This window comes from Culex quinquefasciatus, chromosome 2 (assembly GCF_015732765.1).
Source record: "Culex quinquefasciatus strain JHB chromosome 2, VPISU_Cqui_1.0_pri_paternal, whole genome shotgun sequence".
NCBI lineage: Eukaryota > Metazoa > Arthropoda > Insecta > Diptera > Culicidae > Culex > Culex quinquefasciatus.
The window spans coordinates 214,167,740-214,194,349 of NC_051862.1; the positions used below are offsets into that span (position 1 = coordinate 214,167,740).

Sequence of the window (26,610 nt, forward strand, 5' to 3'; positions counted from 1 at the left end):
CACACACAAGACACGGCACACCGCATACTAGAACAGGGAGGAGAAACACACGCACACCACTATCGCAGTAGGTTGCGACAAACATGCAAAAACATCGCGGTCATGAATGGGAACGGAGCAAAGAGAACTGTCAAAATAGTGGAGTTGTGTTGTGTTTTTGAAAGATCGAGTGTGCGTGTTCAAACGTGTTGGCGTTACGTTTTGTCTGGGTGTAGTTGCTTGAAAATTTGGGCTTTGAAGAAATTTTCTTCCAAATCGTAGTGGTTGTTGTCTTGAATGGATTCATAGAGATGTGAAGTTTTAATAAGTATCGTTCACCCACATAGAAAAATGGGCGGAAAACGGCCAAAAAGCGGGGACGTTTTGCCTGTAAGCGGGCCCGATTTTCAGCACGCTTTTTCCCCTCGTTGTGGCCTTTTTCGTGCCAGAATGCAACATTTAGGCGGGCGTTGCGCATTTTGGCCGAGCTGTTACGCCCGTCTGTGGCACGCTTCTGGGCACATTTTGACCACGATAACGGGCAAAAAAACGATGGCGGAACGGGGCGCATTTTGGGGGTGCTTCTTCTTCTTTAGTATTTCCGGATTCAGTTTAGAGCGGTTAGGGTGATCAATACAAATAGGGTGTCAAAAAAAAACAAAACAGATTAAAATGTTTATTCAAAGAGTTCTTAAAATTACAATAAAAGCCACTAAACCTATTTAAAACTAGCTTATATAAATAAAAGATGAATTTATATGTTTAAGTAAATTTAAACTGGTCCTATTGTTTTAAATAACTGAATTTGATAAAATTATTTTACTAAACTAACCAAAATAGTTTCAATAACTTTAAATTAGTAGTAATTATTAAAATTTAGTTGAAGTTAGGTAAATTTTGTTAAATTAAGGTAAATTTAGACTAATTGCGTTAAATTTCAAGTTTAGTTTAATGTTAACTACAACTACAATACAGTTGAATCCAGTATATTTTAGTTAAATTTAATTTATTTAAGTAGAATTGAGTTAAATTGATGTGAATTAATTATAATATAGTTAAATTTGATTGAATTTAGTTAAACTTATTTGAATTTAGCTAAATTTAGTTACATTAAGAATAATTTAGTTAAATTTAGATAAATTTAGTTGGATTCATATGAATTAAGTTAACTCAAGCTACATAAAGTTATATCAAGTTTAATCAAGTTAAATTAAGTTAAATAGAGCTAAATAAAGTTAAATGAAGCTAAATACAGTTAAATTAAGTTAAATAAAGTTAAATATATTCATATTAATTTAGTTAATTTAAGAAAAATTGAGTTCAAATAAGTTAAATTAAGTAAAATTTAGAAAAAAATAATTAAATTTATTAAAAATTTAGTTAAGTTTCGTTTAAAATTAGTAAAATGTAGTTAAATTTAGTTAAATTTAGATAAATTTAATTTAATTCAGATCAATTTAGTAATATTCAGTTAATTTTAGCTAAGTTTTGTAAATTTTGGTTAAATTTTGATAATTTTAGATAAGTTCAGTTATAGTAAACTAATTTAAGTTGAATTCAGTTAAACTAAGACAAATATAGATAAATTTGTTAAATTTGTCTAAATATAGTTAGATAAGGCTAAATTTTGTAAAATTTAGTTCAATATAATTAAACATAGTTGAATTTAGTTAAATTTAATTAAATATAAATAAACTTAGTTAAATAAAGTCAAATTTAGTTAATTTTAGTTAAATTTAGTTAAATTCAGTAAAATTTAGCAAAATTCAGTATAATTAAGTAAAATTCAGTTAAATTTAGTAAAATGAAGTAAAATGTAGTAAAATTTAGTTCAATTGTTCAGTTAGGTTAATTTTGGTAAATTTAATTAAATAGAGTTTGTTAAGACCAGTTAAAATAAGTTGAATTCAGTTAAACTTTGATAAATTTAGTAAAATTTAGATAAATTAAATAAAATTTGGCTAAATTAAATAAAATTTGGCTAAATTAAATAAAATTTGGCTAAATTAAATAAAATTTGGCTAAATTAAGTTAAATGTTGTTAAATTTAGTTCAATAAAGTTGAATTCAGTAAAATTTAGTTAAATAATACAAAATTAAGTTAAATTTAGTTACAATAAGTTAAATTCAACACAATTTTGTTAAACTAAGTTAAACCTAGTAAAATTTAGTTAAACATAGTTAATATTAGTAACATTTCGTTTATTTTTTAAATTAAGCTTAATTCAGTTAAATTTAGTTTGATTCAGTTACATTTAGTTAGAATCAGTTGACTTTAAATTTAGATAAATTAAGTTAAGTTTCACTACATTAAATTAAATAAAGGTTTATTGGGTTTGCTAAAATTGTGTTATATATATAACTAAATTTAATTGTATTTTGTTAAACTTAGTTAATTTTGTTTAATTTAGCAAAATTCACTAAAATTTAGTTTAATTTAGTTAATTTTCGTTAGATAAAAAATTAGGAAAAATTAGCAAAATTTAGTAAAATTTAGTCAAATTTTGAAAGTTCAGTAAAATTTAGTTAATTTTAGTTAATTTTGGCTAGATTTAGTAAAATTGATTAGAATTTAGTCAAATTATTCAAATTTAGTTAGACTTAATCAAATATAGTTGAATTTAGTTACATTTCGCTTAATTTATTTCAATTTTGTTAACTTTGGCTAGTTGAGTTAAATTGACTTAAATTGAGTTCAATTTCGTTAAACTTAGTAAAATTTAGTTAAATATAGCTAAATATAGTTGATTTTAGTTAGATTTGGTTAAATTTACTAAAATTAAGTTAAATTTACTAAAATTTAGTTAAATTTATTTGGATTTAATTAAATTTAGTTGAATTTTGTTACACTTAGTCCAAATAAGTTAAATTAAGTTAGATTAGGTAAAATGTTATTAAGTTTCGTAAAATTTCGCTTTGTTTAGTTCAATTTAGTTAAATTTAGTAAAATTTAGTTAAATTGAGTTATTGTTGGTTACATTTTGTTATTATTAGTTAAACTTAGTTAAATTAAGTTAGATTTATTTGAATTTAGTTAAATTTAGTTAGATTTAGTCAAAATATGTAAAAATTAGTTAGAATAATTAAAATTGAATTTAGTTTCGTAAAATTTCACTAAAATTATTTCAATTTAGTTAACCATGGCTAAATTAAGTTATATTAAGTTAAAATTAGTTAAATTGACTAAATTTTATTACAATTAGTAAAATTTTAGTAATATTTAGTTAAACTTTAGTTACATTTGATCAAAATAAGTAAAATTTAATAAGATTAATTAAAATTCAATTAAGTTAAATTTAGTTATATTTAATAAATCTTAGTTAAATTTAATAAAATTTAGTTGAATTGAGTTATATTTAGTTAAATTTAGTTATATTTAGTTAAACTAAGTTAAATTTAGTAGAATTTAGCTAGATTTATTTAAATATAGTTTAATGTAGTTACATTTAGTAATTTTGGCTTAATTAAGTTATATTGAGTTAAAATTAGTTGAATTCAGTAATATTTAGTTGAATTTGGTTAAATTCGGCTTAATTAAGTTTAATTAAGCTAAAATAAATTTAAATAATTTAAGTTTATTAAAATTTCGGTTAATTTATTTAAAATTGGATAAATTTAATTAGATTAAGCTTGATTTCGTTGAATTTATTAAAAGTTAGTTGAATTCACTTAAATTTGGTAAAATTTAAATTAAATTAGTTAAAAAAGTGAAATTAATTAAAATTAATTCGAATTAAATTAAATTTGGTAAAATTAGGATAAATTTAGTAAAATTAAGCTAAAATTTGTTGAATGAAGTTAATTTTACCTAAATTAAGCAAAATTATGTTTAATTTACCCAAATTTGGTTAAATTTAGTTGAATTTTACTTAATTAAGTTGAATTTGGCAAAATTTAGTAAAATTTTGCTAAATTTAGTTAAATTTCGCTTGATTAAGTAAAATTATGTGAAATTTTTGGAAATTATTAGAATTTAGTTAGAATGAATTAAATTAAGTATAATTTAGTTAAATATTACTAAATTTATTGAATACTAAAATATGGCTAAATTTAGTTAAATTACGTTAAATTGGGTAAATTTACAACTTTAAATTTAGTAATCTATGTTTAATTTTGTTAAATTTAGTTAAGTTTAATAATTTTTAATAATCTTTGTAAAATTTATTAAAAATTATGTTTAATTGAGTAAAATTAAGTTAAATTGGATTAAATTAAGATAAACTAAGTAAAAATTGGTAGAATCAAGTAGAGTTATGTCAAATTTAGTTAAATTATGTTATACTTAGTAAGATTGAGTTAAATTTCGCAAAACTTAAGTCAATTAAATTAAATTAAGGTAAATTTAGTTAAATTAAGTTAAATTTAGTTTAAAAATATTAAGTTAAGAAAAATTTCGTAAAATTTAGTTTAATTTGGCTTAAATTAGTTAAATTTGGTTAAATTAAATTAAATTTGGTTAAATAATGTACAATTTTTTAATGTTTAGTCAAAAAAGTTGATTAAATAAAGTACTATTAAGCTTAATAAGCTCAATTCACTTAAATTTAGGTAAATTTAGCTAAATTTACTTAAATTTTGCTAAATTTAGAAAAAAAAATAGTAAAATAGAGTTTAATTACTTTCAATCTAGTAAAATTAAAATAAATTTAGTAAAATTGAGAAGAATTTAGTTACATTAAGCAGAATTTAGTTAAAATAACATAAATTATGTTAAATTTAGCAAAATGTTGGTAAAATTTAGTTGAATTTGGCTAATTTTAGTTAAATTTGGTTTAATTTAGTTAAGCTTGATTAATTTTTGTTTAATTCTGTTGAAATCAGTTAAGTTTAATAAATTTCATTAAACTTCGCAAATTTGATTTAAATTAGGTTAAATTTAGCAAGCAAGTTAAATAAGTTAAATTGGGGTAAATTAAAATAAACTTAGTTAAAATTGGTAGAATAAAGTGAAAAAAGTTCAATTTCGTTAAATTAAGTTTTATTTAGTAAAATTGAGTCAAATTTGGTAGAATTTAATTCAATTAAGATAAATTCAGTAAAATTTAGTAAAATTTAGTTAAATAAGTTGAGTTTAGTAAAATTTGGTTCAATTTGGCTAAAATGAGTAAAATTTAGTTAAAATAAGTTAAAATATGCTTAAAATTGTAAAATTTAGTTGAATTTTATCAAATGTGGCTAAATTATTAAATATTAAGTTTGATTTTATTGCATGTACTAAAATTAACTTTAATTCAGTTAAATTTAGTTAAGTTTAATCAAATGTGGCTAAACATAGTTTAATTTATACAATTTTGCCTAAATTTTAAAATATTAAGTTTGATTGAATTGAATGTACTAAAAATTGCTTTAATTCAGTTAAATTTAGTAAAATTTTACTAAATTCAGTTAAATTTACTTAAAATTAATCTAATGTGGCTGAACATAGTTTAATTTATACAATTTTGCCTAAATTTTTAAATATTAAGTTTGATTTTATTGAATTTACTTAACATTAATTCAGTTGAATTTAGTAAAATTTTGATAAATTCAGTTAAATTTAGTTAAATATAGTTAACTTTAGATTAATTTATTTCATTGTTGTGTATTTGTATATCTTTGAATTTGTTTTTTTTTGTTTGTTTTTTTGCATACATACATTTTACATTTTACATTTTTTGATTTTTGTATTTTTTTTTTATTTTTGTATTTTTTTTATTTTTGTATTTTTGTATTTTTGTATTTTTGAATTTTTGTATTTTTGTATTTTTGTATTTTTGTATTTTTGTATTTTTGTATTTTTGTATTTTTGTATTTTTGTATTTTTGTATTTTTGTATTTTTGTATTTTTGTATTTTTGTATTTTGTATTTTTGTATTTTTGTATTTTTGTATTTTTGTATTTTTGTATTTTTGTATTTTTGTATTTTTGTATTTTTGTATTTTTGTATTTTTGTATTTTTGTATTTTTGTATTTTTGTATTTTTGTATTTTTGTATTTTTGTATTTTTGTATTTTTGTATTTTTGTATTTTTGTATTTTTGTATTTTTGTATTTTTGTATTTTAGTATTTTAGAATTTTAGAATTTTTGTATTTTTGTATTTTTGTATTTTTGTATTTTTGTATTTTTGTATTTTTGTATTTTTGTATTTTTGTATTTTTGTATTTTTGTATTTTTGTATTTTTGTATTTTTGTATTTTTGTATTTTTGTATTTTTGTATTTTATAATTTTACTATTCATATTTTAGCATTTCAGTACTTCGGTTTTTAGACTTTTTTATTGTTTCTAATTTGTTGTTTATATTTATTTTTAATTTTTATGTTTTTGTTTAATTGTTTTTGTGGCTTAGAATATTAGTATTACCTATTATTGTTTAGTATTTTGTATTTATGATTTATTGTTTCTAATTTGTTGTTTATATTTTTTTTTTATTTTCATATTTTTGTTTCATTGTTGTGGCTTAGAATATTAGTATTACCTATTATTGTTTAGTATTTTTGTGGTTTTATTTTTTTTTTGAACCATTGTGTTTTTGTGTTTTTGAATTTTATAGAAAATAATATTAATGCATGTATTGTGTGTGGCCCCACCCCCCCCCCCCCCAAATTTGAGAAATGAGAAATTTGAACAGAACAACAAACACTACAAAAAAGGAAAAAAAGAACAACTGCGCAGCACTCTAAGCAGGTCAGTTGAGGTTCCAGGTGACGGACCACGGCCGGCTCCGGCGGCATGACGTCCCAGGGGTTGCAAGAGATGCATCCTCTGCTGCAGCGAATTGGACAGCTCGGCCGAGGTTGATACGCCGGGGAACATTGGGTTAGCAGTCGACGGCACGGTAAATTTGTTTGCTCCGGCGGTTGTTTGGATCTGCCCCGACAAAAGGACTGGATAAATTGGCAGCATTCGGTTCGACGGCCTACTCGTACAGCATCCTGCGCTGGTCTTGCAGCAGCACGTTCTGTGTGTTGCTCTGGATGTGGAACTACAGCTCTTGCAGGATCGGAATACGCGGCTGTTGACTTGCCAGCTGCTGTTGCAGTTGGTTTGTGTCGGCCTCGACGTTCTTCATGCGGCGCAAGATCTCGCTTTGCTGGTTCTTGTTGAGCAGCTGGGCCAGCAGATAGGTGCTGGCATGGTTTTGGGCCACTGTGGGACCAGGCACTTGAACGCCGTACTGGACGTTTGTTCTGCTGCTGGGGGAAGCGATTGTTGCCGAAGGGAGTGTCGTGACTGAAGCCCGATATTACATTTAATTTCACAATATTACGGATCAGGAATAACAACACGTCGTTTCAAGTCCAAGCAAAACACACGACTGCTTTATTTCTCGTTTCTTCACGCACACATCTTCAACGCCTCTCTCGCTTGACCTGATATCTCTTGCTCTCTAATTTCGATTCACGAACTCTCTCTCTCTCTCTCTTCTCTGCCACACTCATTCACTACATCCTCGTTCTTCCCTACTCTAAATTTTTTTTTACTATTGCCTTCATGTTCACTGATAGAAAAAGCCTGAGCAATTTATCAAAAATACATATTCAACTGCAATCTAATTCCCAGCTTGATGATCTGTGGTATTCTGGAAACACTGCTCATCCCAAGATTCAGCTCCAGCACATGCTTCTCCGGTATCCTTTTTCGTGACACGTAGAAGCCAATCCAAACTCCAATATGATTACCTGAAATTAAAGAAATAAAAAACGACAACCTCGAAAGTTCTCGTGTTATTAATTGTTTAATAAAAACATATGACTTATAAATTATAACTCACAATCATCCCAGAAAATGTATCATATCTCAAAAATATATCAAAGAGATTAAAATATAAAAATTCTCTTATAAACTTGTCCAACAATCCATAACAAACATCTTTTACTACATCTTCCTTAAAATCCAATCATAAGGTCAAATTTGAGTCGAATAGGTTATGAGTCTATCGATCCTCAATCATCACTTCCAAAAGATTTAAAATTTAAAAGATCTGTTACCAACTTGTCCAAAAATTATTAATGTATTTTTTTTTATCCCTGTAATCCAATAAAAAATGTTTTTTTTTCTGTATCCCAATCATGATCACAAATTTGAGTCGTGTATGTTATGAGCCTATCCTTTCTTAACCCTCTATCGCCCATGGTTGATCCAGAGCACCACTATTTTTTTTTACTTCAAATTAAAATTTCTCGAAAACTAATGAATGAAATGATCTCATTCTTCCTGCACAGTGTTATTTAAGATGTTCAATTCCTCCAATTCAAATTCCATCCAATTTGGTAAATTCTGTAGAAAATTAAGGAAACCGTAAAAAATCTCGATTTTGCTCTGGGCAGGAAGGGGTTAAATCATTACTTCAAGAGATTGAAAATCTCAAAACCCTGTTACCAACTTATCCAAAAATCGTTTAATATATTAATATATATTAATCGCTTTTCTATATCTTCCCTGAAATCCAATCATGAGCTAAAATTTAAGCCGTGTTGGTTATGAGCCTATCAATTCTAAAATCCTCACTTCAAAGAGATTGAAAATCTGAAAATTGTTTTACCAACCTGCAAATGTATATATTTTTTAGTGTCCCTATCGATTCTTAAATCATCACCTCCAATAAATTGAAAATCTGAAAATTCTTTTACTAATCTGTCCAAAAAATTATTAATGTTTTTTTCCCGTCCCTGTAAAAATTTAAGTCCTGTAGGTTATGAGCCTATTGATTCTTAAATGATGACTTCCGAAAGATTGAAAATCTGAAAATTCTTTGACCAACTTGTCAAAAAAATAATGAATGTTAATCTTTTTCTATATCATTCGTAAAGTCTAATCATTAGCTCAAATTTAAGCCGTGTAGGTACGAGCCTACCGTCTCTTCTTTATTAATTTCACTTTATTAGAGATTGAAAATCTGCCATTTCCTTTATTTACCATCTTTACGGACTAGTTTAAGTTCAAATCCGTTCAAATCGTTCAGGATTTCGCTTTTTTATATCGCTTCTGAACAGAATGAAATTCTGAAATTCCTTTGCCATCTTTTCCAACCAAATTCTTACATCACTTTGTTTGCAGACGTTTTAATATATCATTGAAGAAACAGGCTGCATTTCAAACTGTATAATATCCATCTTTTCTTCCCCAAGAAATTTTAGGTAAAAATTCTAACATTCACGATTTATCCTCAGAACTTAAAGTTATTTCAAGACTCTCCACCCTCACAGGGGACTCAGGCTAAAAGACTCATGATTCACGCTCTATCCTCACAGGGGGCTCAAGCTCAAAGGTTTATTGTCCACGCTCTACCCTCAAAGGGATCTAAAGCTCAAAATTCATCATCCACGCTCTACCCTCACAGGGGACCCAAGCTCAAAATTCATCATCCACGCTCTACCCTCGCAAGGGACTCAAGCCTCAAGATTCAACATCTGTGTTCCACACTCACAGGGGACTCAAGCTAAAAAAATCAGCAGCGCTCTACCCTCAAAGGAAACTCAAGCTCAAAATTCATCATCAACGCTATACACTCACAGGGGGTCTCAACCTAAAAACTCAACATCTATTCACAGGAGACTCAAGGTCACAGTTACATCATCCACGCTCTACCCCAACAGGGGACTCAAGCTCAAAAATGTAATCACCAACGCTCTAACCTCACAGGGGACTCAAGCTCAATGATTCATCATTCACGCTCTACCCTCGTAGGAGACTCAAGCTCAATGCTCATCATTCACACTCTACCCTCACAGGGGACTCAAGCTCAAAAATTCATAATCCACGCTCTATCCTCGCGGGGGACTCAAGCTCACAAATTTATAATCCACGCTCTACCCTCACAAGAGACTCAAGCTCAAAAATTCATAATCCACGCTCTACCCTCGCGGGGGACTCAAGCTCAAAGGTTTATTGTCCATGCTCTACCCTCACAAGGGACTCAAGCTCTATGATTCATCATTCACGCTCTACCTTCACAAGGCACTCAAGCTCAATGCTCATAATTCACGCTCTACCCTTACAGGGGACTCAAGCTCAATGATTCATAATTCACGCTCTACCCTCACCAGGGACTCAAGCTCAATGATTCATCATTCACGCTCTACCCTCACAAGGCTCAAGCTCAATGCTGATAATTCACGCTCCACCCTCACAAAAATTATAATCCACGCTCAACCCTCGCAGGGGACTCAAGCTCAATGCTCATCGTTCACGCTCTACCCTCACAGGGGACTCAAGCTCAATGCTCATCATTCACGCTCTACCCTCGCAGGGGACTCAAGCTCATCATTCACGCTCTACCCTCGCAGGGGACTCAAGCTCAATGCTCATAATTCACGCTCTACCCTCACAGGGGACTTAAGCTCATCATTCACGCTCTACCCTCGCAGGGGACTCAAGCTCAATGTTCATCGTTCACGCTCTACCCTCACAGGGGACTCAAGCTCATCATTCACGCACTACCCTCGCAGGGGACTCAAGCTCAATGCTCATTATTCACGCTCTACCCTCGCAGGGGACTCAAGCTCATCATTCACGCTCTACCCTCGCAGGGGACTCAAGCTCAATGCTCATAATTCACGCTCTACCCTCGCAGGGGACTTAAGCTCATCATTCACGCTCTACCCTCACAGGGGACTCAAGCTCAATGTTCATCGTTCACGCTCTACCCTCACAGGGGACTCAAGCTCAATGCTTATAATTCACGCTCTACCCTCACAGGGGACTCAAGTTCAATGCTCATAATTCACGCTCTACCCTCGCAGGGGACTCAAGCTCAATGCTCATAATTCACGCTCTACCCTCACAGGGGACTTAAGCTCATCATTCACGCTCTACCCTCACAGGCTCAAATGATTCATCATTCACGCTCTACCCTCACAAGGCTCAAGCTCAATGCTGATAATTCACGCTCCACCCTCACAAAAATTTATAATCCACGCTCAACCCTCGCAGGGGACTCAAGCTCAATGTTCATCGTTCACGCTCTACCCTCACAGGGGACTCAAGCTCATCATTCACGCTCTACCCTAGCAGGGGACTCAAGCTCAATGCTCATCGTTCACGCTCTACCCTCACAGGGGACTCAAGCTCAATGCTCATCATTCACGCTCTACCCTCGCAGGGGACTCAAGCTCATCATTCACGCTCTACCCTCGCAGGGGACTCAAGCTCAATGCTCATAATTCACGCTCTACCCTCACAGGGGACTTAAGCTCATCATTCACGCACTACCCTCGCAGGGGACTCAAGCTCAATGTTCATCGTTCACGCTCTACCCTCACAGGGGACTCAAGCTCATCATTCACGCACTACCCTCGCAGGGGACTCAAGCTCAATGCTCATCATTCACGCACTACCCTCGCAGGGGACTCAAGCTCATCATTCACGCTCTACCCTCGCAGGGGACTCAAGCTCATCATTCACGCTCTACCCTCGCAGGGGACTCAAGCTCAATGCTCATAATTCACGCTCTACCCTCACAGGGGACTCAAGCTCATCATTCACGCACTACCCTCGCAGGGGACTCAAGCTCAATGCTCATTATTCACGCTCTACCCTCGCAGGGGACTCAAGCTCATCATTCACGCTCTACCCTCGCAGGGGACTCAAGCTCATCATTCACGCTCTACCCTCGCAGGGGACTCAAGCTCAATGCTCATAATTCACGCTCTACCCTCACAGGGGACTTAAGCTCATCATTCACGCACTACCCTCGCAGGGGACTCAAGCTCAATGTTCATCGTTCACGCTCTACCCTCACAGGGGACTCAAGCTCAATGCTTATAATTCACGCTCTACCCTCACAGGGGACTCAAGTTCAATGCTCATAATTCACGCTCTACCCTCGCAGGGGACTCAAGCTCAATGCTCATAATTCACGCTCTACCCTCACAGGGGACTTAAGCTCATCATTCACGCTCTACCCTCACAGGCTCAAATGATTCATCATTCACGCTCTACCCTCACAAGGCTCAAGCTCAATGCTGATAATTCACGCTCCACCCTCACAAAAATTTATAATCCACGCTCAACCCTCGCAGGGGACTCAAGCTCAATGTTCATCGTTCACGCTCTACCCTCACAGGGGACTCAAGCTCATCATTCACGCTCTACCCTAGCAGGGGACTCAAGCTCAATGCTCATCGTTCACGCTCTACCCTCACAGGGGACTCAAGCTCAATGCTCATCATTCACGCTCTACCCTCGCAGGGGACTCAAGCTCATCATTCACGCTCTACCCTCGCAGGGGACTCAAGCTCAATGCTCATAATTCACGCTCTACCCTCACAGGGGACTTAAGCTCATCATTCACGCTCTACCCTCGCAGGGGACTCAAGCTCAATGTTCATCGTTCACGCTCTACCCTCACAGGGGACTCAAGCTCATCATTCACGCACTACCCTCGCAGGGGACTCAAGCTCAATGCTCATCATTCACGCACTACCCTCGCAGGGGACTCAAGCTCATCATTCACGCTCTACCCTCGCAGGGGACTCAAGCTCAATGCTCATAATTCACGCTCTACCCTCGCAGGGGACTCAAGCTCAATGCTTATAATTCACTCTCTACCCTCGCAGGGGACTCAAGCTCATCATTCACGCTCTACCCTCGCAGGGGACTCAAGCTCAATGCTCATCATTCACGCTCTACCCTCGCAGGGGACTCAAGCTCATCATTCACGCTCTACCCTCGCAGGGGACTCAAGCTCAATGCTCATAATTCACGCTCTACCCTCACAGGGGACTTAAGCTCATCATTCACGCTCTACCCTCGCAGGGGACTCAAGCTCAATGTTCATCGTTCACGCTCTACCCTCACAGGGGACTCAAGCTCAATGCTCATCGTTCACGCTCTACCCTCACAGAGGACTCAAGCTCAATGCTCATCATTCACGCTCTACCCTCGCAGGGGACTCAAGCTCATCATTCACGCTCTACCCTCGCAGGGGACTCAAGCTCAATGCTCATAATTCACGCTCTACCCTCGCAGGGGACTCAAGCTCAATGCTTATAATTCACTCTCTACCCTCGCAGGGGACTCAAGCTCATCATTCACGCTCTACCCTCGCAGGGGACTCAAGCTCAATGCTCATAATTCACGCTCTACCCGCACAGGGGACTCAAGCTCATCATTCACGCTCTACCCTCACAGGGGACTCAAGCTCAATGCTCATAATTTAGCTCTACCCTCGCAGGGGACTCAAGCTCATCATTCACGCTCTACCCTCACAGGGGACTCAAGCTCAATGCTCATCATTCATGCTCTACCCTCGCAGGGGACTCAAGCTCAGCATTCACGCTCTACCCTCGCAGGGGACTCAAGCTCAATGCTCATAATTCACGCTCTACCCTCACAGGGGACTCAACCTCATCATTCACGCTCTACCCTCACAGGGGACTCAAGCTCAATGCTCATAATTTAGCTCTACCCTCGCTGGGGACTCAAGCTCATCATTCACGCTCTACCCTCACAGGGGACTCAAGCTCAATGCTCATAATTCACGCTCTACCCTCACAGGGGACTCAAGCTCATCATTCACGCTCTATTCTCACAGAAGACTCAAGCTCAAAAATTATAATCCACGCTCTACCCTCGCAGGGGACTCAAGCTCAATGTTCATCGTTCACGCTCTACCCTCACAGGGGACTCAAGCTCATCATTCACACTCTACCCTCGCAGGGGACTCAAGCTCAATGCTCATCATTCACGCTCTACCCTCGCAGGGGACTCAAGCTCAATGCTCATCATTCACGCTCTACCCTCATAGGGAACTCAAGCTCATCATTCACGCTCTACCCTCGCAGGGGACTCAAGCTCAAAGGTTTATTTCCATGCTCTAACCTCACAGGGGACTCAAGCTCAATGATTCATCATTCACGGTCTACCTTTACAGGGGTCTCAAGTCTAATGATTCAACATTTACTCACAGGAGACTCAAGCTTAAAGTTACATCATCTACGCTCTACCCCAACAGGGGACTCAAGCTCCAAAATGTAATCACCAACGCTCTAACCTCACAGGGGACTTAAGCTCAAACGTATATTGTCCATGCTCTACCCTCGCACAGGACTCAAGCTCAAAGATTTATTGACCATGCTCTACCCTCAAAGGGAACTCAAACTGAAGAATTCATCATCCATGCTCTTCCCTACAAGGGAACTTAAGCTCCAAAATTCATCATCCAGCCTAAAGCTTCAACATCTATCCTCTACTTTCAAGCTCAAAGGTTCATTTTCACGCTCTACCCTCAAAGGGAACTCAAGCTCAAGAATTCATCATCCAGCCTAAAGCTTCAACATCTATGCTCTACTTGCACAGGGGACTCAAGCGCAAAGGTTAATTTTCACGCTCTACCCTCAAAGGGAACTCAAGCTCAAGAATTCATCATCCACGCTTTACCCTCGCAGGTGACTCAAGCCTAAAGATTCAACTTTTATGCTCTACCCTCACAGGGACTCACGCTCAAAAATTTAATCATCAACGCTCTAGCGTCAAAGAAAATTCAAGCTCAAAATTTATCATCCCCGCTCTACCCTCGCTGGGGACTCAAGCCTAAAAATCCAACATCTATGCTCTACTTCCACAGAAAAAAACCCTGATTTTTTTATCTATTAGCTTCATATTTTTAAAGTATGTTTAGTCCAACGACTATTGACAAGTTGTCTTAACCATTGAAGCATTTTAATTGTGATAATTTTTTTTTTGCCTTTGTTTCTTACATTTTCATATTAAAGAATTGATTCTCTTAGAACTCAATGCGATATTTCAGTCAACTTACTCAACACTTGCTCATTTTTTTTTTTGTAGCTGGTGACACTGTCATTGACAGCCATTGACACATAATCAATACGTTCACACTTTACGACACAACCATCATATAGAAAACACGCACTACACGCAAATTCAGCCTTCAGCCATGGCTAACCAGCATCGCATTCTTTAATGCCCCATTATCAAAACAACTACATTATGTGTCAACAAAATAAGTCACCAGCAAGCAGAACGTTGGTTCCCCAAACATTCCTGACAGTGAAGTAAAAGCCACAATAAACCGGTAGTACATAACAGAACCAAAACAAATAATCACTTTTAGATCACTCATACAGAGCACTGAATGCGCCTGAACTCCATCAATATTAAGTCTAATCGTCACTCCACATCAACATTCACATTGATTAACTGTCCAACATCAGCCTGACATCGGTCCGATAATAGAGCGTATATCAGAAGAAGATGTGCACAGGGGTCGGTCCTACATCGACCAGGAGTTTGAACGTCTTACCTTTGCGGAAAAATTCTGTCAAAACATTTGATGTCTGTGTTACCACAAATTTCGGTCGAAATGCTCCTGCTCGAAGAGCTCCTTCAAAGTTACCTGCACATAATATCGCATCACCCTTAAACCGACGACCTTAAACCAGCACCATTTTTCTGCTGCAGACTTTCACAATTTTACTCCTTAGCCACTGCAAGAAAACGCCGACGCCATCTTGGCGCACTTCGGCAGCAAGCAGCATCTTCGGAATTTGTCACAAGTCACCACCGTAATCTAGATGGAACACTTAATTTTCACAAAACAAAAGAAAAAAATGTACGTAGTCCGCGGCGGGAGCTTTTACTGCGCCAATGTCGTGACTGAAGCCCGATATTACATTTAATTTCACAATATTACGGATCAGGAATAACAACACGTCGTTTCAAGTCCAAGCAAAACACACGACTGCTTTATTTCTCGTTTCTTCACGCACACATCTTCAACGCCTCTCTCGCTTGACCTGATATCTCTTGCTCTCTAATTTCGATTCACGAACTCTCTCTCTCTCTCTCTTCTCTGCCACACTCATTCACTACAGGGAGAAAGTTCACTCGCTTGACTGTTTTTACGAATTCGCACCACGGCAGAACCATTTGCGGAAGCGCTATCCGGATAGAGCGCCACTGTTGTCGGTGCAGCAATCGGTCCTGAAAATCGAAACAAACTCGATTAACTTCTCAGGTTATGTTCAAGTTGACCTCGTCCCGCTGGCCTAACCTCTGCTTATCATCCTCCTTTGGCAGCCATCCGCGCTGGATCCTCCTTGATGACCGTGCCCTGGAGGACGAACCATTCTTCCTCCTTGGTTTGGCCAGGGCCACGGTGGCCGTTTGGGTATTCGGGGATGCAAGCGGTGCTGCGCTTGGAAGAGGTGGCGGAGGAGGAAGCAGCAAAGCCGCCCCGGGGGAATAAACAAAACCTGCTGCCGGGAAATTATGCTTAAATGGCTTGAATGATTAATTAATGAAATCACTTACCTTCAATTTCACTTTAATAATGTAAAACGAAAAAAAAAAACGCGCTAACCATCAAACTATTTTCCGAACCTTTGTCGAAAGCAGACCAAAATGTTTGACAGTTTGCGCGTTACGATAATTGAGGCAGTGTGCGTGCAGGCGAGCGCGAATGTATTGGTGTGAGTGAGCAACACAAAAGTTTACATTTTTAAGGTGCGTGTCTTTGCTTAAGCGTCTTAACTGGCACTGGCGATGCCCGATTCTCGCCCGCAGCCCCCCAAACGTTAGAGTGGGCAAGACATTTCGGATACACTAACAGATTTCTATCCGTGTACTAAATTCATTCTGTATCGTATCGTATATCAATTCATAGATCAAAGAAGTTATATAAAAATTTGAATATATCAAAACTTATTGTAAATCATTTATTGGAAGCAACTTACATTCTAATACACTTTGATTGGTTTCAAATCCATGATATTTTACGCAAGGGTTGATACCTAAAACCGAACCATGATCCTTGAAGTCTTCAACCCGTAGTTGAATCCTCTGAACGAGCTCCAGCACATCATCGTTGCGTAATCACTAACCGCTCCCTTCACGTACTTTCCGTTCAAGTTGGCCAAGTGGCACTTGTCGTACCACCACCCTCCAAAGTACAAATGGGAACAACTTCCTTCGTACGCATCGTTGTCTCGATCCTTGGTGGAAAACTTCTGCCCCACATTCCGTAACAAAGAATCTCCAGCGGTTCCACTGTAACTGCCCAAACTCTTCAGCGCGTACATCTCATCCTCACCGCCCATTTGGAAGCCAGAATATTTTGCCACTCCAAACTTGTCTTCCCAATCGCTCAACAAGAAGTGGATTTCACGTGGTTTCTCCTTCGAAATCTGATGAATCAGCTCGTTTCCAATCCAAAAATCTTCGTTGATGTCACCAAATCCAGCCTTGTAATCCGTCCAATTGCGGTAAAAGTCCAGCAATCCTTTGAACCGATTCTGGATCACCAACCAACCGCCTCCTTCGTAATCGTTGTCACACAACACGAGGAATTCGTCATCGATTCCATCGATCTTCAGCATATGCGGTCCGGTTTTGTTGGCTTCTTTGCAGGATTTTATTTGGTCTGAAAAGATAAATAAAAAGTGATCACTTTTTCCAAACATTTTAAGTTATTCTATTCACACCACCTTGTGACGGAGGCTGTTCCATCATTGGAGGAATTTGACTTCCGATGCTGGTAACTGAAGAACCATCAGAAAACTTAACCTCAACAACGGCACGATCCTTGATGTACTGGGCAAGAAGAACGTCCAGATTGGGTTTCTGGCAGTCACTGGAAATGAAATAAAAAGAGTGTAAAGTAAAGTGCATAACATTAAAACATTATTATATAAATTTACAAAATGATGAAATTAAAAGTTTGAAAATGGTCAATTTAAAAACTTTTTCGAGATTGCCAATCTAATAAACGGTCAATAAATTTTATGATCTCATTTCATGATCATGATTGTTCCGTGTTTTGAAGATTGTGCATTTGGGGTCAGCTATTAACCACGTGGACATTTTAATCGGGGAGGAAGCGATGTTCGTATGAACATTTGTTCATAAAGGGGTTTGAGGTCTTCAACAAAGTGTCCACGTGATTAATGGATGGTTCCTTTGCTAAATATTTTTACTCAAAATTTTGTGACTGGCATTAGAAGAATGCCAAAACATAACAATTTCAAACCCCCTTCCACCCTAAAATTGTCCACGTGGTTTGTGCAAGACCCACTGTTAGAACAAAATTAAGGAAACCAAGTCCTCTAACATGAAATCTGTTATTTTTAACACTATGATGCACTGATTGTGGTTTTGAAAGACGCTACCTACTCAATATTGAATAGAAAATAATTTTTGAAAACAATTTTCATTTCAAAATCAACACAATATCGTCAAAATAATCTTACAATATTTGATTTTAAAGATTTTTTTTTTTCATTTTGAGGACAAAATGATCTAAATTCAAGCATGTTTTTAATTTTTTTCCGTATATGTTGTAGAAGATTTAGTTAAATTAGTATCTAAAATTCAATAATAATTTAAATAAGCTATCACGGTTCTATCATTTTTAACTTCAAATTATTAGTATTCAAAACTATCGGCCTGGGTTCGATCCCAGAAGATCCCGGTGGCAAATTTTGAGACGAGATTTGTCTGATCACGCCTTCCGTCGGATGGGGAAGTAAATGGTGGCCCGGGTCCAACCTAGAGGTTAGGTCGATAGCTCAGTCCAGGTGTAGGAGTCGTCTTCCTGGGTCCTGTACCGGTGGAGTCGTTGGACTCACAATCCAAAAGTCGTCAGTTCGAATCCCGGGGTGGATGAAAGCTTAGGTGTAAAAGAGGTTTGCAATAACCTCAACAATCAAGCCTTCGGACATCAAGTTTCGAGTAGGAATCCCATAATCGGGAATGCCAAGGCAATGCTGTAGAGCAGCGATTCTCAACGGGGGTACCGGGCCTACTTGATTTACATGGCAGGGGGTACCGGCCTAGTAGAAGGTTGAGAATCGCTGCTGTAGAGCGAATAATTTGATATTTTTGATTTAGTTGAATTTAAAAAAATAAATTTTGTAGACATGTTGAAAAAGTAATGCTTTGTATTTTTAAAATTCTATTCTTTTTCTCCTCCAAAGATAAAAAAATCGCAATTCATGCTTTGTTTCTAATTCAAGCCCAAAATTTGTTTATTTTACAATTGTTAACGCACAAATTGACGATTCTATAGAAACACATTTGGACGACACTGTTGATTTAGTAGCATAAACACTGACACAATTACAGTAGAGATTCATGTACTTTTCTGTTGTATGTTTGTTGATGTTTTAGTACATGTGCCATAATATTTTGTAAAGTCTTCCCGATTTAGAGATTTAGCTAGCACAGCACTTCTAAAATCTAGACCAATTACTTCCAACCAGACGGTCGACAGGGATAGACACAGCAGAAACAAGATAAGTAAAGTTTACCCGTCCACCAACACTCTGTCTTTTTATACGAAAAGCGGAATAAAGTCGTCCCTCAACTCTACGTGTATTAGTTGACTCACCGAACGTCTCAAACACAGGACCACATCCAACGCTTGGAATGTGCGTCAACAGCTATAAGTTTTAATTCAAATCAATTTATTTTGAAAATCATGTACCGTTAACCAGTGTCATTGATAGGACTTCAATTGAATTTTTGATAAATTTTCCAGCAAGGTTTGTCTTAAGATTATTATATTTCAAACATGTATTGAAGTAGGCAACACAGGGTACATGCACTATTTTAGGAAAATTGTCAACAGTGTTCTTATTCTGTGTGCAAATGTTATTTTTTACATTGAATGTGCCATAATTAAAGTTGCTGGTATAGTTTTTGAGAGAAAAATCAGTGCAATTAATTATTTTACTAAGTTTATCAGCTTTTCAACAAAATTTATTTATATTTCAGGAAAAATAGATTAAAAGTAAGAATTCTGCAAATAAATCATTTTGGCTTGATTTATTTATAAAAATGTCGATTTATATTGCATTTAACCTGTTTAAGAAAAATGCCTAGAAAATTTTAAGATTTTTCTGAATTTTTGAAGATATTCTTATAGGGAAAATTTGTCTAAAAAATTAGAAAATTCATTCCATTTTCCGAAAATGGTGACACTTTACGAATATTGAAACAATCTTATTAATCAACATTTATGTAATTAAAGTTAATTTAAACTGTTAAAAATTTTATGAAAACTTTTTGTAGACTGATTATTTTGTGGAAAAGTCTCAAACCTGGGATGACTTAGATATCCCGGTTTACAGTACATGTTGATACAAAAAAGACTTCAAAATTGCTTCAAACGCACTGTTAAATCCGGATTCTAATTTCTAATTGAGCAAAAGAACTATACAAGTCATAATTTCTTTTTAAATAATATTGAGCAAGGATTAGGATATTAACAAAAGTTCACAGCTCTTATTCAATAGAAACATACCTCATTAATCCAAAATTGTTAGGCATTCCTCCCGAGGATCCAAAGCCGTTTTCAGTGTTCAAATTTTGCATTTCACGTTTGAACCGATTAAAAGTGACTTCCATAGCCATCACCGACCAGACTACATTTTTCATGTTTTCCGTGAGCATCGCCATCCTGTATGAAAAATGATATTTATTTTCACTGATAATGACTACTTTTTCAACAAATTATGCGTAACTCACTGCTTATCCATCATTTCGATTTGCTCGACCATCTGCCTGTCGCATGATTCACCGTTGATCAAGTACAGCAGCACAAAGATTGAACTCACCAGCAAAACCAACTTTTTAAACTTGACCATTTTGCGCGAAAACCCTCCGAACTCACTTCTGAACACCTCCAGAGCAAACGCTCTACTGCGGCTGGCCCCTTTTAAATCGATCCGTTCTATACTGAAATTTCAAAATTTCCTTCTCAGTTCTGCGACGACTGCGAATGTCAAGGTTTGCCGCCCATCTCCGAGAGGGATCGACGATAATGAACGGGTTTGTTCTAAGAAATTGCCTGTCGGGGTCCGAAATTCGGTCATTTGTCGCCACGGCGGCATGTTCTTGAACCCCTGAAATGAACTCAAACAAATTGTTAGGTTATGTTGGCTTTTTGGCGAATTAAACGGGATTAATTGAGATAAATTATGTTTCTCATCTAAATTTTGAAGAACCTCTCAGAGTATTTGAATGATTTATGCATTTCTTACGAAGCACATAAGCAGCTTGTGTTTTTTTTTGCTTGACAAACAATTTGATATCTTCATTATTACGGGAACTAACAGTATAATTGGTTGAAATTAGTAATTTATTTTTGAAATGATTTTGCAATCTGGCAACGCTGTCGAAATGTTGGGCACTTAAGTGACATTTGATCAAAACGACAGCTTTTTCATGCAAATGATCACTGTAAACAAAGTTGTTATAACTATGTTTAGTAATTAATAAAAGCTAAGACAACTTTGCCAAGAAATGTTGTTTTATCCAGGGAGATTTTTATGATTCTATTTCAGCGTTGATTTGTAGTTTTGCCATTTTTTTATTTATTAAAACAATTTTGTATACCATGTCATTGTAGTTTTTATTGCAGCATTTTCGGTGCATTACATTTGCATCATGTATTTACAATAGACCTTAATTTCTTATCGCTAAAAGTAGTGCAACTTTAGTACAAAACAGCCACATTGCAGCTGCATTTTTGTTTAATCATCTCATACAAAAAAGTAAGTACATTGGAGCAAGAGTGAACAATTTCTTGTGAGAACAGCAACCGTTTCCCAATATTTAAGGAGTATTAATTTTGTTGGCATTTGTTTGATGAGTTTTCAGAGCTTGTAACAGACGTTCTTAAACGAAGCCTTATCCTAGGAACAACTTGAGTTTGAACTCTATTTTTTACTGGGTGCTAAACGAAATCGGGAACGAATCGCTCTGCGTCTTCTGGCCCTGCTTTTGGAGGTAAATCTCCCGGTTCGCTTCCTGGATGGCTTCCCACAGCTTGGCCTCGGACATGATCTGCCTCATGAGGTCCTCGACGGCGGGCTCGGTGTTCAGGTCGATCAGGTTGGCGAGCGAGTCCTCGTTCGGGTCGAAGCCCTCGGTCACCTTGGGCCGGTTCTGTTCCGAGGTGAGCGCGTGCCGGTGCATCATGGCCACCGGCGTGACCGCCACCGACGATCGCTTCTTGCCACATCCGGTGAAGGCGTTACAAAACGGTCGCTTGGCCGGAACTTCCCCGCCACCACCGCCGGCCGAGTTGCTGTTGGTGTTGTACTGTTTGTAGGCTCGCGGTTCCTGGAAGACACAATTACACAACAGCAATCAATTAAAGGCCAACCCTGTCAGATTCAGAGGAAGCTCTTACCCTGTCCACGACTCCGCAATCTATCACATGGATGAAGAACGCCATGGCCACCGTGAGCGCGAACAGGCTCGTGACAGTCGTGGGACTCATCCTGACGAGTCCTGGGGATGTGTCTCGAAGGGGGTTGACGGAGTTCGATTAACTACAATAAATAAAAAAGAAAAAACATATCAATCAAGTGCAGCTTCCCGTGGTTGGCCTTGACCGCGTTGAACGTGAAAGGCTTCCGGGAACAAATGTGATGGAAGGGAATGCCGAGATTTGTAAACAAGGATAATTTCAATCATCCATTAGGAATGTGTGTGTTTTCGTTAAAACGTTTCTGTTGCGTGAGCCTCAGTCGGCCCCAGCTGTACATCACATGGCAGGGACGTGTTCGGAGCAGAAGCATGAATGGTACACGAGTTGTAATGTTGTTTGGGTTAAAAAGTAAAGATGTCCTGGTGAGGCACCATAAGTGGTGTTTTGTGTATGGCATGGATTTGAAGAAAAAAAACAGTCGTTTGAGAATTGGTTGCAAGTGCTCTGCAGAAATACTTCATAATTTTAAACTATTTTTTAAAATCTTTTTGAGAATTTCCTTTGGAAACCTGTTTTTTCCCGTGTTTAAGAGGTTATTTTGTGCAACTTTTGTTCTACAAAAAACATAATTTCTAAAAAAGTAGTTCTCCTTTCCAATGTTTTTTGAGAATTCAAAATTGGTTTGAAAAATATTTTTTATCGATTTTTTTTAGATTGAAAACCAACTAGATGCTGGGTCTTAAAGTGTGAAAATAACTTAAAATTGATAATAAAAAGCATATATTCATAGCAAGAACTTAAAAAAAAAAAAAAATTTAATGGTGTGGCTGCCAACTAATTTATAGCATTTTGTAACAAAAAAAGGAACCTTATCGGTAGATCACGGTTCAAATCCCGGCACGGACCAACACAACTGGTGGTATTTTCCTTTCTAAATTCGATTGCTTAGTAAAGGGAAGGTAGTGTATCGTCACAAACTGGACCTTATCAAGACACCTTAGGAAGACAACCTATGGAATGTTAACATTAACCGTCACATGTTAACATTAAGTTGATTAATTAATAAACTGTCACTAAATCCGGTTTGTAAATGCCGGCCCCAATACTCTTCACGGTTGTTCCCCTCAGGAACAGGGGAAGATTTACTTTTACTTACTTGTTATAAAAATGATTTTTTTTGAAGATGTCATGGAAACAAATAATACTTTAAAAATTTATGTTTCAACACTAAAACGATCGACTACTTGAAGATTTTGCTACACTAAATATCAGTTGTATTAAGCATATTTTTAAAGATCAAAACGTACCAAAAAAACAGCTTAGCAGTTTTCAATCGATTTTAGTTGACTGCATTTTCTCGATTCAGAATTTATATATCTTGGATTTTTTTTTCTTTTTTGTGTTTGAATATTAAGTCACTGGTGCTCAATATTTTTGTTTATTAGTTGGTCAAAATCTGTCAAATGTGGCCGATTTCTCGTATAATTTCTTTTTTTGAAGGTTCTTTTTTTATTATGATACCATTCAAAATCAATTATCTTTTTAAACGTTTTGTTTTTTTTGTTGGAAAATTATGGTATGACATTGTCTGTGGAAAACACGATTTTGCTTTCTTCGAAGCACTTTTTTTAAATAAAAAAAATATCGCCTTTTTAATAATAATTATTAAAAATCATTGCTTATAAGGATACTTATTTCATTTTTAATCTTAACTTCCTTTTTCTGTTGTTTTAGAAACGTGAGAGTATTTTTGAATAACTTGGATCAGAATGATTCTTGTTAATTTTTTTTATCTAATCTCCTTTTTTGTTGTTTTAGGATCAGTGTAATTTTCAATAACTTTTTGTCTCGATTATTGAAGATGTGAATTCAAAAGTTTGTTGTGTTTATGATTTCAGATTTTTATTATGTTATTTGATCAATTAAAAACATTTTTCAAGCAAATTAAAAAAAATTAGGCAAAGAATAACGAAGAGCTTTTAAAAATATTAAAGAATTAATTTAAAAAAATCAATGACGCTTTCCAAAATGCCTTCAAAATAAAAAAAGTTATTTAAAATATTTCACAAATATAAATACATAAAATATATGAGCATACAACTTACAAAACAGATGACTGATTGGGTTATTTTTAGGTTTCCATGTAACAAAAAAACAATTTCAAAACACCAGACCAAAAACGTGACATCCAAAAAAATAATAAAAATTAAATAATTTGAATTTATAAATACTAAAACAATATATTTTTTTAAAGGTAATGGGTTTTCTCTAATGCCTCATAAGTTTTTTTTATATGAGTGCTGTACTTTATAGAAAAATATTCTATTTTTTGACTCTAAAATATAACAATAAGCGTTTTGATATCCTTTGTGGCACAAAAAGCCATTTCATAAATTAATCACAGTTGTCAAAAATCACAATTCATTTAACATTATTCCACCTCAAAAAAAGATATTTTAATAACTCACAGATTTTTCCACAAAAACGAATTCACTGAAATATTTCACTCATCAATCGATTCTTGATTGGGATCAAACGTTCTTAACACAAATCCGTTATAACTCTCCGGAAAATCCCCTTTAACACCGGCTAATGAGCGACTCGTACTGGATTTCCATCCCCCGAACGCATCGTTTTTATATCAAATGCCTTCGGCTGGCTGATAAAACGAAAGAAAAAAAACTCTCTCCCCTTTAGTCAGCGAAGCAAGGACCTCCTGGTGCGCATATTTCTTGTAAATAATCGCCCATAATGTGGCTGTTGTTATATAAATGCACATGATTTTTGCATAAAGTCGAGTGCTGCGTGGAGTGGAAAACAATCGCAAAGGGAAGCAACTAATCGGGGTTTGATCGGGATTTTGAAGGAGGGGGAGGTGAGGGATTTGAGTAAAAACTTGGGGAAATCTGGAGCACACCGTTTGCCACGGGCCTCGGAAATGTCAATTCACATGGCAAATGCGTGCTTCTGTTGACTTGACTCCATGGTGCTTTTGGAATCGACCGCATCTCGTTGATGGAAATGTGTTTTGTGAACTCATTATGAGCTGGAGAAAATGGGTTACTTTTGCTGCTTTTGAGTTAATTAATCGATTTTTGTTTCAAAGCAGCTTGTTACGGAAAGATACAGTTAAGATCAAGCTGATTTTAGCCCTTCTAATAAAAAAAATGAAATATTCCAAATAATCCAACTTGGCTGGAATTGCAGAATTATATTTTTAGGCAACGAAAAATAACTGGTTTTGATAGTTTGTTTTGGACATCGTTTCATAACCAATCTGCCTGGGGTTGTTTGGACATAAATAACTAGCCTCTGGTCCAAAAATGAGCCCTCTAGGTCAACGGAATGTGTAGCAAATCGGGACACAAAGTTTAAAGGTTTAAAATAGTCAAAAATCAACAACAAATGCTTAACTAAAATTTATCCAAAATCCAAAATGCATCTGAAAGGGCTTAAAAATGCAACGAAATGAAGGGTGAAGCATCTAAATTAGTTGAATCTTAAGTTATTGGCATTTGAGTGAAAAAATAGCATGATTTTCAAACTGAAATAAAGAAGTGTTTCATTCAGATATCAACTCTATTCGACCTGTAGCTTGAAGGGGACATCTGAGACTGAAAAAGCTTTGGATAAAGCAGATACAAAATATTTTTTTTGTATGTTTTTTTTTGCTTTAGAGACCCCTAAGATCTTATTTTTTAGTGATATGTTTTATCAAATTCGTGTACCTGAACCAATTTTACAATAGAAAAATGCATTAAAAGTTTCTTTTTTTACCCTTTACAAAATGAAAGTTTGTAAAAATTTAGAATCTGGTTTTTCCTGGCATCTGGTATCCTTGGAAACCAACTTAATTTGTATTATTCAAAATGAAAATGGAGAGATTTTTTTAAACTTTGATCTGTTAAGGGAGAAAATGAATGAAAATATTTTTTATAAGGAAATTTAAGCTGAAAACTTTGTTCTACATTTGCTTGTTTTATATTTTCAGAGCAGTTTAAAACTAAAACAATGTTTTTGAATAAATTATCAATGTGTGCAGAACAAAATTTAATTTATTTTCATAAAAAAAACTAAGCTGTAATTGAACAAAAATCGAACTTAACATTTTTTCAATATGGAGAACTTTTTACTTTTTTCGATTAGTGGCTCCAATTTATTTTTTATTTTTGAAAAACAAATCGAAAATTTAGGTAACTAAATGTTTTTCATGTATAGTTTAGGCCACATTATAAAAATCTTCTGGTTTTTTTTTATTTTTTTATTATTTTTTCCATGAATTATCTGTAATAATGACTTATCCATACAGTTTTGCATTTTTTAAGTTTTTCTTGAACCTACGTTTATCCTTAAAATTACTCTTTTTGTGCTTGATTGAAACAAAAATCCCAGGAAAAAAATTGAAAAGTACTTGGAGGTGATATTAAACAATACAATTTCGCTTTATTCTCATCATATTATCTTATTGATTATTTA

At 35.2% G+C, this 26,610-nt stretch overlaps 2 protein-coding genes and 1 long non-coding RNA gene across 3 annotated transcripts; all 3 read right to left on the minus strand.

The window, feature by feature from the left end:
* Window positions 1-15,635: 15,635 nt before the first annotated feature.
* On the minus strand, window positions 15,636-16,137 carry LOC119767452. The gene is made up of 2 exons (XR_005277522.1): window positions 15,973-16,137; window positions 15,636-15,902 (listed from the first exon to the last, which is right to left on the minus strand). It is a non-coding gene; the product is annotated as an uncharacterized LOC119767452 (long non-coding RNA).
* Window positions 16,138-16,679: 542 nt separating this feature from the next.
* Window positions 16,680-20,682, minus strand: LOC6038017 (ficolin-2). The gene is made up of 4 exons (XM_038254854.1): window positions 20,445-20,682; window positions 20,221-20,376; window positions 17,405-17,550; window positions 16,680-17,340 (listed from the first exon to the last, which is right to left on the minus strand). The coding sequence occupies exons 1-4, from the start codon at window positions 20,561-20,563 to the stop codon at window positions 16,712-16,714; spliced, it is 1,050 nt and encodes a 349-aa protein (XP_038110782.1). The 5' UTR covers window positions 20,564-20,682; the 3' UTR covers window positions 16,680-16,711.
* A 628-nt stretch (window positions 20,683-21,310) lies between these two features.
* Window positions 21,311-24,735, minus strand: LOC6054133 (cardioactive peptide). The gene is made up of 3 exons (XM_038254637.1): window positions 24,603-24,735; window positions 22,114-22,255; window positions 21,311-22,043 (listed from the first exon to the last, which is right to left on the minus strand). The coding sequence occupies exons 2-3, from the start codon at window positions 22,201-22,203 to the stop codon at window positions 21,645-21,647; spliced, it is 489 nt and encodes a 162-aa protein (XP_038110565.1). The 5' UTR covers window positions 22,204-22,255; window positions 24,603-24,735; the 3' UTR covers window positions 21,311-21,644.
* Between the last annotated feature and the right edge of the window lie 1,875 nt (window positions 24,736-26,610).

What these genes read in the sequence shown, in the direction of transcription:
- LOC6038017 (XM_038254854.1), bottom strand. Translation starts at nt 20,563, where the DNA reads ATGGTCAAGTTTAAAAAGTTGGTTTTGCTGGTGAGTTCAATCTTTGTG. An exon ending in AACAATTTTGGATTAATGAG is followed by an intron (nt 17,551 to 20,220) that starts GTATGTTTCTAT and finishes TTTCATTTCCAG; the next exon opens with TGACTGCCAGAAACCCAATC. An exon ending in GGAACAGCCTCCGTCACAAG is followed by an intron (nt 17,341 to 17,404) that starts GTGGTGTGAATA and finishes TTATCTTTTCAG; the next exon opens with ACCAAATAAAATCCTGCAAA.
- LOC6054133 (XM_038254637.1), bottom strand. Translation starts at nt 22,203, where the DNA reads ATGAGTCCCACGACTGTCACGAGCCTGTTCGCGCTCACGGTGGCCATG. An exon ending in ATTGCGGAGTCGTGGACAGG is followed by an intron (nt 22,044 to 22,113) that starts GTAAGAGCTTCC and finishes TGTGTCTTCCAG; the next exon opens with GAACCGCGAGCCTACAAACA.